This window comes from Monodelphis domestica, chromosome 8 (genome assembly GCF_027887165.1).
Source record: "Monodelphis domestica isolate mMonDom1 chromosome 8, mMonDom1.pri, whole genome shotgun sequence".
In the NCBI taxonomy this organism is placed as follows: Eukaryota; Metazoa; Chordata; class Mammalia; order Didelphimorphia; family Didelphidae; genus Monodelphis; species Monodelphis domestica.
The window spans coordinates 132,408,684-132,420,736 of NC_077234.1; the positions used below are offsets into that span (position 1 = coordinate 132,408,684).

The 12,053-nt window shown below is 35.6% G+C and overlaps 1 protein-coding gene across 1 annotated transcript in view; it reads right to left on the bottom strand.

Annotated features, from left to right (window-relative positions):
• Window positions 1-12,053, bottom strand: part of MYCBP2 (MYC binding protein 2) — a 382,851-nt gene that overhangs the window by 145,401 nt on the left and 225,397 nt on the right. Inside the window, 1 exon segment of the mRNA XM_016425002.2 lies at window positions 4,305-4,530. Coding sequence (XP_016280488.2) covers window positions 4,305-4,530 — 226 coding nt within the window.

The following is a 12,053-nucleotide window of genomic DNA, read 5'->3' on the forward strand; positions in this document are numbered from 1 at the left end:
CTTTCTTATTTACCTTTTTTGAGATTCTCTTGTGTCTTTTGTTTGGACTTCAGATGTTTTGTTTAGGTCTGGCTTATCTCTCAGGAATACTTGGAAATCTTCTATCTTATTGAATGATCATTTTTTCACCTGAAAGAATATGCTCAGTTTTGCTAGATAGGTGACTCTAAATTAAAATCCAAATATTTTGCTTTCCTAAATATCATTACATGACTTTCAATCCTTAATGTAGAAGCTGCTATTCCTGTGTGATCCTGATTGTAGCGTTATGGTATTTGAATGGTTTCTTTCTGGCTGCTTGAAGCAATTTCTCCTTAGCTTGGTAGCTCTTGAATTTAACTATTATATGCCTGGAAGTTGTCATCTGAGGGTCTCTTTCTGGAGGTGATCTGTGAATTCTTTCAATTTCAATTTTATTTTCTTGTTTCAGGATTTCTGGGTAATTATCTTTGATAATTTCTTATAATTCCCAAGGTTTTTTCTTGATCATGGCTGTCAGGTAGTTCAATAATTCTCAAATTATCTCTCCCAAAACTATTTTCTAGATCAGTTATTTTATCAGTAAGATATTTCATGTTTTCCTCTTTTCATTCATTCCTTTGATTCTGCTTTCTGTTTCTTGACTTCTCATGAAATCATTAGTTTCTAAAATGTCAATTCTGATTTTTAAGGCCTGATTTTCCTCCGTCAGTTTTTGGTTCTCCTTTTTCAATTGGCCCATTTCTTCTTACATCACTTTCATTTCCCTTCCATACTTTTCTTCTGCCTCTCTTAATTGGATTTTTGCATTTTTTTTTTGAGCTCTTCGAGAATTTTTGTCAAATCTATATTTTTCCTTTGGACTTTTTGAGTGTTTTCTTTGCTTTCACTACTGTCCCCTTCTGTATCTAACTTGCTCTTTGTCTCCATAAAATTTATGTACAGTTAGGTGCTTTTTAAAATTTGCTTATTTTTCCTATCTAATTATAAGTAGGCTCTGTTTTCTGGGAAGTTGAGATACCCTCTTAAACTTCAGTCCTTGCTTGATGTTATTCTTAGCTTATTTTCTGGGTCTGAGGGTTGAGAGCTCTGAGAACCCCACTCCCTCTGATTATTTGATTGACCCTTGAGATGCTGATGGCTTAAGGACTGGGCTCGGGAGTTTTGTTCTCCCTCTGACTTTGGTAAGGTCAGGGGCTGACCAAATTCTAGACCCAGGCTTAAGCTCAAGGTTTTGGTCTTGCTTTGTACTTGATCCAATCAGGCTCACCCTTGATTGCCCTGTTTTGGGGATTCTAATTGAGCTTTTGGCTTTTTCTTTTCTTGAAAACATGTTTCATTGTCTCCTTTTTGGTTCTTTCATTCCTGTATTCATTTTGTGGAAAAATTTTAACCTTGGTCAAAGAGGATTCTACTGAGGACAGGGAGCAGCTCTGGTTCACTCCTCCTTCTTGGCTCCGCCCCCAGAAGGAGAAAGTTGACATACTTAATAGGCTAACTAAAACTTCTTGACAAGATATAAAAATTACTATTTAATAATAAAATAAATATTGATATACAAAGAATGTTTTAAGGATACAAATACAATGAATGAAACAATCTCTACTTGGAAGGAGTTTGTACTCTAATCAAGAAAAACAAAATTTAAGTTTATATAGAATAAATATAAAGAGAACAAAAACATACAAAATGTATAAATAAAATAATGAAAACATAAAAATTAGCTAAATAGTTTGGAAGGTTCATATGGAAGCTGGTACTTGAGCTGCCTCTTAAAAAAAGAGGAATTCTGGGAAGAATATGTGAGGAAGAACTATATTCTAGGCCTTGGAAGAGGCCAGTGTTAAGGCATTGGAACAGGAAATAGAGATTTGGATGCATGGAACAAAAAGAAGGACATTTTGGCTAGATGGCAGTTTGTGGTAAGAAGAAGTGAAAGTTAATTAAGTTAGAAAGATAGGTTGGGGCAAGGTTGTGAAGGCTTTAAAAACTAAAGAGAGAATTTTATATTTTATCTTATAGGTATGAAGGAGCTACTGGAATTAACTGAATGCTAAAGAGGGAGTGTCATATGATCAGAGAAAGAGAGCAGAAAGAAGAGAAGAAGAAAAAGAGAGAAAGGGGAGATAAATATGAAGGGTGAAAGGAAAGTAGATAGGGATAGAAAGAGGAGGACAAGAGGGAATTAAAGGGAGAACAAAGGAAGGAATGAGAGAGAGAGGAAAAGGGAGGGGGAGAGAGAAAAGAGGTGGATAGACAGACAGAGACAGAGTGTGATAGAAAAGTCACAAAAGCCCATAGAGGAGATAGTACCCAGAAAAGCAAGGTGAACAGTGTCAAATGCATTATGTAGGTCATGATGAAATGAGTACTGACAAAAAGATCATCAGATTTGGTGATTAAGAAATATCTGGTAGCATTGGGCAGAGCAGCTTCAATTGAGTGATAAGGCTGAAAAAATTGCAAATGGGGTAGGATATGAGAAAAGGAGAAAAAGAAAGTAAAGATAGCTTTTTCTGTTGCTGAGAAAGGGAAGATAGATAAATGATATCTAGAGAATTTAAGTTGAATCTAAAACAAAGAAGGAAGGCTGAGGATACAGATACAACCTGTGGATTAGATGGGAAGGGATGTGATAAAGTGCATGCATAGATGGGTCAACTTGGGCAAAGAGTAAGCATCCTGTTCATTTTTTTCCTATAATCTTGCTTTACTTTGTTATTTATTATTTTCTGTATCCCAAAACTCTGTATTTCAGGCAAGTCTCTAGACTACACTGTGCTTAATATATCTCTAAACTTTTTTTTCCCCCATGTTCCTTCCTAAAAATGACCTCTTTTCTCACTTTTTTTTGTTGTTTTAAAGTAGAGTTGAAAGGGGGCAACTGGGTGGCTCACTGGACTGATGTGGGAACAGCATAAGAAGATTAGGGGCTTCCATTCCAGCAAGGCTGTGGAATGCCCAATGCACCCCAGTTTGCAAGGTCTCTGGGAAATCATAGCTTAGAAATTGTGAAATAAGCAGTCTGCAACCCAGCATGGAAAAAGAAAACTTTCCTCCCTCCCCAAATACTAGATGTCTTGCCAAGAAAACTACTGAAGCAGGAGTTCTATGAAAACATACAGTATTGGGTTGGTATGCTGACATGTGATTTATTATCCTATAGAAAACACAACTTAGTCAGTCTATATCTAAGTCAGTCTATATCTATTGTTTCCATCTTTTAAATCATTACTACCCATTGTTCCTGCAAAAGGCTTATCTAAGCCTTAGGCCACATCATTTTCCCTATAAAGTGTGTACTCCAACTCAATAAACTTTGTCACCACTCAGCAAGAGGATGTCTGCATGTCTGATTTCTCAGTCTGGTGGCTGGCTCTCCTATGTGACTTTTAGATTTAGTCCACCCTGCTTAGTCTTTAGAATTTTAGCAACCAGGAATGTATACACCCCCACATAAGGATTAAGTGTGGGGGAGGAAAGTCAATGACCCACATGTTCTAGCAAGTTGACAAATCAAAAAGAACTGACTGACCTCCTAGGCTGTCCAAAGACAAGTTTAAGCACCATTGGCACATGTGAAACACAGGAAGTGGTGTAAAGAACTGCTTTTATATTTCATGTCACTTCCTGTGAGAGGGACTTAGTAGTGGAACTTGACTGTGGAGGAACTCAAGCATAAGACTACAGACTGCTTGCCTTAGATTGTCATGTGGTAAGTGTAAGGCTTACCCCCTTTCCTTGGCTTTTCTGGAGGCAACAGCCTCTGAACTCCTGCTGGGTTTAGACCAGGCCGGGGCAGCTATCCTTCCCTTTTTCCTCTCTCTCTTTCTCTCATTCTTAATTTCCTCCTTCTATATAAATAAACCATCATAAAATTCCATTCTGACTTGAGTATTTCATTGAGATTTAGAATTTAAATCCCTGGAGACCAACAAAATATATATAACAGTCCAACCATAAATTTTAAGCCTAACACCTATAATCCCAAAAGTCATTTTTCTCATCCCAGTTCATTGACCCACAAATAATTCATTGGGCAGGACAGGACAGACAGAGACCCAGGCCTAGAGATTGGAGGTCCCAAGTTCAAATCTGGCCTCAGATATTTCCTAGCTGTGTGAGCCTAGGCAAGTCACTTTACCCCCATTGTCTAGCCCTTACCACTCTTCTGTCTTGGAACCAATACACAGTATTGATTCTAAGATGGAAAGTAAGAATTTTTATAAAAATTTTTAAAAAACAAAATAAAACAGAATGAAAAGACATACAGTTAATGTACAACACTATAATTATCACTAAGAAAAAACAAAAAAAAATCTTACCTGGCAAGACTAAAACCATAGTTGGCCATCCAGAAGATCCTGAAAATTTCTTTAATTCTATCCATGAATTGAGGTTTTCATGAACAAAATTCACCTTTGGTCCAAATCCGGAGCTCTGAGCAGTTCTAATAGGAATCAACAAACGGAGAACATCTTCTGATTGTGCAGTACCACACTGAGGGTCAAACTCGATTGTCATCCATCTTACACACTCTGGGAAGGTCACCTAAAGTCAATCAAAGAAATTACCTTTGATATCTATGACCAGTGGAAAATATTAAACAAGATAAAATTAACATTTCTGATCATATAAAGCTTTTAAGTACACAAATAAGTCTAATGGAAAGAAGCAAAAGAGGAAAGGGGGAAATCTCTGAATAAGTTTGTTAATTGTTACAAAAGTGTACTCTATACAGTATCATTATATAGAAAAACAACTTTGAAAAACTTCAGAACACTAATAATAATGATAAAACATGAGTCCAAAAGAACAAAGAGGTGCTAAACTTAAAATTCAAATACACATTTTCAGACATATTCAAACTATGTGCATATAGCAACAGCTTCATTTTTTTATTTTTTAATTTTCTTAATGAGAGGTTGAAGAGAGTGTCAATCAGAGAGGCAAACTAATTGGAAAAAAATCAGTCATTTACTACCAGAATTAAACATTAACTCATTGGGAATTATTTGAATTTTGCTTTTTTAGCCACTTTTGACAGAACAAAACTTAAAAAAGCTTTCATGTTTTAAAAAGGTACCCAATAATGTTTTTAAAATAAGAAATAAAAACAAACAAAAGAACAAGTTACAAATAAAAGTTCTAGTTCTATTATCTTCTGAGTCATATGTAACTCATTTTAATGAAGATATTCTAATAAAGAAATTATACTTATTACTGAGGTTAAAAAGCATACATACTTAAAATAGATCTGTGATTTCACTGATGTGTGTATCCTTTTCAAAGTTACAGAATGCAATCTATCTATTCCTTCTTGTTCTCTTTCACTTTGGTTCTTGTCTTCTCATAAATCCTTGACGGGGTTCTTTCTCTAGGTTTCTTGACACTGTGTGGGTACCACAGCAATATCTGGTTTTTCTATCTGTTGAAATTTATTACATAACTGACCATCTTCCTTCTGTGGCTATGTATCTCTGATATTTTTTATATTGCTTTGCACAATCCACTCAATTTCATATCATCAAATATAATTTGAATAAATGAAAACCTATTCTAGTTATTTTGGGGATAATGATAAAAACTACACTGTATTACAGTAGGATCAATAGTTAAAGAATAATAACTTTAAATTTATATAGTGCTTTATAGTTATAAAGCATCTTAAGCATAAATCAAGCATAAAACAAGAAGACACTGAGTCTGTCACTATCAGGTTAACATCACCAATACAAGAATCCAAATTTAAGAGCCATTCCCACAGAAGCTCCTCTTTGCAGATGACATAGTTCTAAAGGAACTAAGCTACAGAAGATAAAAGTTTCCTGAGAACAATAGTCACTTAAAATGGTTCATCCCAAGAAAACAATATGAGGTATGTTGAAAAGGTTTATTATATATTATGACATGCACTTGACAGACAATCCAAAGAGCTTTTTTATACAGTAGATGTTTCTAATAAATAAACAATAAACTAGAACCAGAAGTAAATAGGAGAATAGATAAGATTGTTTTGGGAAAATGTAAAAAGTTTCCAAATTTTAAAAAGAATTTAGATTATTGATTTCTCTCCCTACCCTCATCCTCAGGTGGTAAGCATTCTGATATAGATGTTACATGTGCAGACATGCAAAATATTTTTTCATATAAATCCTTTTGTGGAAGGAATTCTCAATAAAATAAAAAATGAAAAAAGTTTGGCTTGGTCTGGATTAAGACTATGTCAGTCCTTTCTCTGGAAACAGATGGCATTTTTAATCATGAATCTTTTGGAATTATTTGGATCATGTTATTGTTAAAAATAGCTAAATTATTCACAGTTTATTGTTCAGCATTCCTTTCACTGTACAATGTTCTCCTGGTTCTGTTTACTTCATTCAGCTTCAGTTCGTGTCAATCTTCCTAGCTTTTTCTGAGCTTCTCCTGCTTGACATTTCTTACAGCACAATACTATTCCATTACAATCATATACTATAATTTATTCAGCCATTCCCCAGTTGATGAGCAACCCTCACTTTCTAATTCTTTGCCCATGCAAAAAGATCTGCTTTAAATGTCTTTGTACACATAAGTCTTTCTCTTTTTTTTTAATTTCTTTGGCATAAAAATCTAATAATGGTATTTCTGGGTGAAGACTATGTTCTGTTTTATAGCCCTTTGGGCATTGGTCCAAATTGCTCTCTAGAAAGACTGAATCAGTTCATAACTTCCCCAACAATGCATTCGTGTTCCAATTTTCCCACACATTCCCTTGAAGTTTGTCATTTTCCTTTTCTGTCATGAGAGGCGATCTGACAGGTATGGAGGTACATCTCAGAGTTGTTTTAATTTACATTTCTATAATTAATAGTGATTTATAGCATTTTTTGATGAATATAGATAGCTTTAATTATTGAGAATAATTGAGAACTGTCTATATCCTTTGACCATTTATCAATTGGGGAACGTCTTATATTCTTATACATTTAACTCATTTCTCTATGTATTTGAGAAATGAGGCCTTTATTAGAGAGACATTGTAAAACACTTTTGCACCACTATGGTTACTGGGTATTACTCTTCATCCTATTTCCCCTTGTTTAGTTTCTATCACATCCCCCAATTTGCCCTTAATGTCAAGGAAGTTTATCCCCTGCCCCTCCTGAGGAGCTTTACCTGTCTATCAAGGATTCCTAAGATATCACAGCTGTGCCAGGGTTGCATAGGAGTATGTTCTGTAAGTTAAGGTTTGGGGCAGAATCAAGGGAACAATGAGGAGAACTGTGGGAGAATTGAAAGGGAGAATGGAGAAGAGACAGAGCAGGCAGGTGAGAGGGAATAAGAAAGAGACTGGCAGGCGAGGCACCATGAGGCCAGGTTACTTATAGGAACGTTGTCTACCCTTTCCAATAAACTTTATAAAAATATATCTGGGTAGAAATATTTATTTTAATTATTACACCATCTTTTCTATCTGCCTCACCTCCTTTTATCCCCTTTCCCTCCTACTTTCCTGTAAGGTTATTTCTATACTCGATTGATTGTGTATGTTTTTCCCTCTGAATCTATCCTAATAAGGTTCACACGGTCCCTTCCCTACATCCCCCATCTTCTTTCATACCTTTTACATGCGATACTTTACGCCATTCTATTTTTTGTTTCCCTCTTCTCCCAATGTATTCTTCTTCCTTAGACTTTTAATTTATTTTCTTGAGATATCCCATCATATTCAAACTGCACTCTTGCTCTCTATGTAGACTCCTTCTAACTACCTTAACAATGACAAAACTTTTAGTAGTTACAAGGATCATCTTCTCATGTAAGCATGTAAACAGTTTAACCTTATTGAATACCTTTTTAACTTCTCTTTCCTATTTCCTTTTTATGATTCCCCTGAGTCTTACATTTGAGTTCTGGTCTTTTCATTAGCAACGTTTTAAAGTCTTCTATTTCATTGAATACCCATTTTTCCCATGAAGGATTATGCCAAGTTTTTCTGGGTAAGTGATTCTTGTTTGAAGTCTTTTGCCCTCTGGAATATCTTATTCCTGGCCCTTGGATCCTTTAATGTAGAAGCTGATAAATCTTATGTTATTCTAATTGTGGCTCTACAGTTTATAAATTGTTTCTTTTTGGCTGCATGCAGTATTTTCTCATTGACCTGGGAGCTCTGGAATTTGGCTCTAATATTCCTGGAAGTTGTATTTTTGGGATCTCTTTCAAAAGGTGATTGCTAGATTCTTTCCATTTCTATTTTACCCTCTAATTCTAGAATATCAGGACAGTATTCCTTCATAATTTTTTTCAAGATAATGGTTAAGGTTTTTTTTTTTTTATTGTGGTTTTCAGGTAGTCCAATAATTCTTGGATAATCTCTCTCTTAGATTTCCTTTTTAGGACAGTTGTTGTTCCATTTAAACAGTTCACATGTTCTTCTATTTTTTTTTTTCATTTTTTGACTTTGTTTGGTTGTTTCTTCATGTCTCATAAGTCAATATCTTCCACTAGTCCAGTTCTAATTTTTAAGGCATGATTTTCTTTTCTTCTTTTTCTTTTCCTTTTTTTTAGATATTTTATTTTTTATATTTTAGAATGTTTTTTAGAATATTTTAGAATATTTTTCCATGGTCACATGTTTCATGTTCCTCCCCTACCTTCTCCCCCCCCCCCCCCCCGCCCTTCCCAAATCCAACAAGCAGTTCCACTGGGTTATACATGTTTCATTATTCAAAACCCATTTCAGTGTTATTCATAGCTGTAGTTTAGTGATCCTTCAACATCAAATCCCCAATCACATCCCTATCACACTGTATGATTGATCACATATTTTTCTAATGTGGATAATATTCTTTCTCCTAAATTCCTCAGGATTGTCCTGGGCAGGCATGATTTTCTTGAGAGAGCTTCTGTGCCACCTTTTTCATTTTGCCAATCCTACTTTATGAAGAATTCTTTTCCTCAGTGAATTTATATACTTTTTTACATATGGTCAATTTTGCCTTTTTTCCATTTTACTATTTTTTAATTTTATAAAAATGTTTAATTTTACTAATCACATGTAATAACAATAAATTTTCTGAAGTTACATAGTCCAAATTATCCCCCTCTCCCTCCCAGAGCTAGCCACCAATTTGATCTGGATTATACATGTGTTATCCTGCAAAACTTATTTCATTTTTGTAAGAATAATCATATAAAACCAGTACCCCCAAATAAAAGAAAGGGAAAACCATTTTCACTCCAACAGTTCCTGCAATTGTGCTTTTAAAGAAGTTCTTCTCTTCACTAGTTTTTTATTACCAATTGGCTAATTCTGTTTTTTAAGATATTAATTTCCTCAGTATATTTCTGTGCCTCCTTTGCCAAGCAGTTGACTCTTTTTTATGATTTTACTGCATCACTCATTTCTTTCCCCAATTTTTCTTCTATCTCTTATGTGATTTTTAAAATCCTTTTTGAGCTTCTCCACTAATTTTTTGAGTACTTGAAACTAATTCACTTTTTATTTTAAGGATGTGGATATAGCAATATTGACTTCGTTATCTTCTTCTGAGTTTGTTTGGTCTTTCCTGCCACAAAAATAACTTTCTTTGTTGAGTTTCATAGGTGTTGTAACTATGGTAAAGGGAATACTACTCCAAACTTTATGTTCTTGGTGCAGCTGCCTTCAGAACTAGCTTTGGGATCTATTCAGTTTTGCCAAAGTGGTGTGATATAAAGGGAGATGTGTTTAATACTCTCCCAGTCTGTACCTTAATCTGTGAATAACTATCAGCACTCTTTTCCACCTTGGAACTGTAACCAGGGTGCCGCCCACCCTTCGGCCTCTCCTCCTCACCCTAAGACCATGCCTCAGGACTGAATCTTGATCTGTGTATGGGCAATGTGACAAAAGTCTTACAAAGTACCCTGTAACCTCTTTCTGAGCAGCTGTCCAACTCCATATTGTAAAGGTTAAATTTAATGGTTAGACTTAAAGTATATGAAATAACATGGCTGCCAAAGTTATTATATCTCAAGTCAGAAGTTTATTTATCAAAATAGAAGGGAAACAATAAAGTAGAGAAATGTGAAAGAGGTTAGAGAAAATACCTATACTAGTCCTTAGCCAGGAGGGCCAGTAGTAAGTAACCACGGGGACTCCTCCAAGATGGAAGCTAATCTCTTAGGAAACTAGAAAGGGAGTCAGCCTTTTCACTCACCCAACCAAGTAATCCAGGAGTCTGAGTCTAAGTTGAATTCACAATCCACACACACAGTCTCCAGTGAAGTTCCCTCCAAGACTATCTCCAGGAGACACTCTCTAAGAGATTCAACTTGATGAGACTGACTTAGCCAAAGGATTTCATGGCTTTTATGGTGGTTTCTTGTCCCTGCTCCTTTTCACAGGGGCCAATCAGTTTCCAAATTGTCCAGCACTGCCTATGGGCAGTGTCTGTGGGATTGACTTCTCACCTCTAAAGGTGTTAACTCTCCTCTTAGGATTCACATGTTTCTGAGTTGTCATACAGTTTGGATTTACACCTTTTTCAGTGTGTGAATTCTTAAAAGAATTCAAAAGTCTGTGGCTTTTTGAGCTAGACAAAAAGGGTGGAGCTCTCCAAGTATCTTGGTGGCTCTCACCTAACATTAAGATGGGTGTGAATTCAATAAGTGGTTTGCAAGCTCCTCCATCTAGTTGAAGCTTGTGTTGATTCAATCAAAAAGTAGACAAAGGAGAGTTAATCCTGTCTTCACAATCTAGTGAGATACTTAAGTTAGTGTTAACCAAAGTTTTTCCCATTTCACAAGTGTAAACTCAGAATAGACAAAAGAGAACCAAGAATTTCCTTTCACACTACGACCTTACTATGTTGTGGTTCTGGAAGCCTTTGCTTCTGATTCAGGTGTTTCCAAGATCTGTTGCTGTTGTGAAATCTGTGTTAGTGTGTTGCTTTGTACTCCATTTCCACTCCAGTGCAACAAGTCTTTCATACCAGCCTTGTAAGTTGCTTTGAACTGAAAAATTATTTCCCCTCATCTTTTTGTGGTTTATGTTGTTCCAAGAATTTGTTTTCAGGCATTATGTCATAGTTTTATTGAGGGTAATTTGGTAGAGATCCAGTGGTTTTAAGTCCTTTCTCTGCTATCTTGGCTACCCCATTCTGCTTTAGAGAATTTGTGCAATTCTTTTAAGGATTCCAAACTACTTTCTGAAGTAAAGGTCCATCTTTTGAAAAATAATATTCTGATGATGCTATAGGGCTGCATAACGACAGAACTTCTCTGTCTTGTCCACCATATCCTTTTCCACCTATCCCATTACTAGGAAAACCTCACCATTCTACAAGATCTAATCAGTCTTGATATTCTACCTCACTACTACTCTACTTCCTTCTACTGGAAAGGTAGAGCTCTGAACCCCCAAATATCCATTTAAAGAAGAAGCTCAGCTTAGACATTTCATTTCTTATCTGGGTTACACTACTCTGTGACTTTTCTGACCATCCTTCCCCAACTCCTTATCCCCCTTTTCTGCTTTTCATGTGTGTTCTTGTGTTTAGATTATAAGCTCCTTGAAGGTAGAGACTGTCTTTTTTATATTTCTATTCTTAGAACTTAGCACAGTACCTGGTACATAGTAAGTACTAATTTCTTAGCATGTAATTAATGACATTAATTAAATATTATTGACCAACTATGTAATACCAAATTTTTTAAAGAATTCAATTTTGATAAAGTGGAGGAATTCCATGGGGATAGGAACAACCTCCAGGAATTGATGCAGAGTGAGAGGAGCAGAACCAGGAAAACAATGTACACAGAGACCGATATACTGTGGTACAATCCAATGTAATGGACTTCTCCATTAGTGGCAATGCAGTGACCCTGAACAACTTGGAGGAACCTACAAGAATAACCACTATCCACATTCAGATGGAAAACTGTGGGAGTAAAAACACAGAAGAAAAACAATCACTTGGGTATGTGGGTCGAGGGGATATGGTTGGGGAAGTGGACTCTAAACGAACATCCTAGTGTAAAAACAACATGGAAATAGGTTCTGATCAAAGACACAAGTAATAACCAATGAAATTGCACACTGGCTGTGG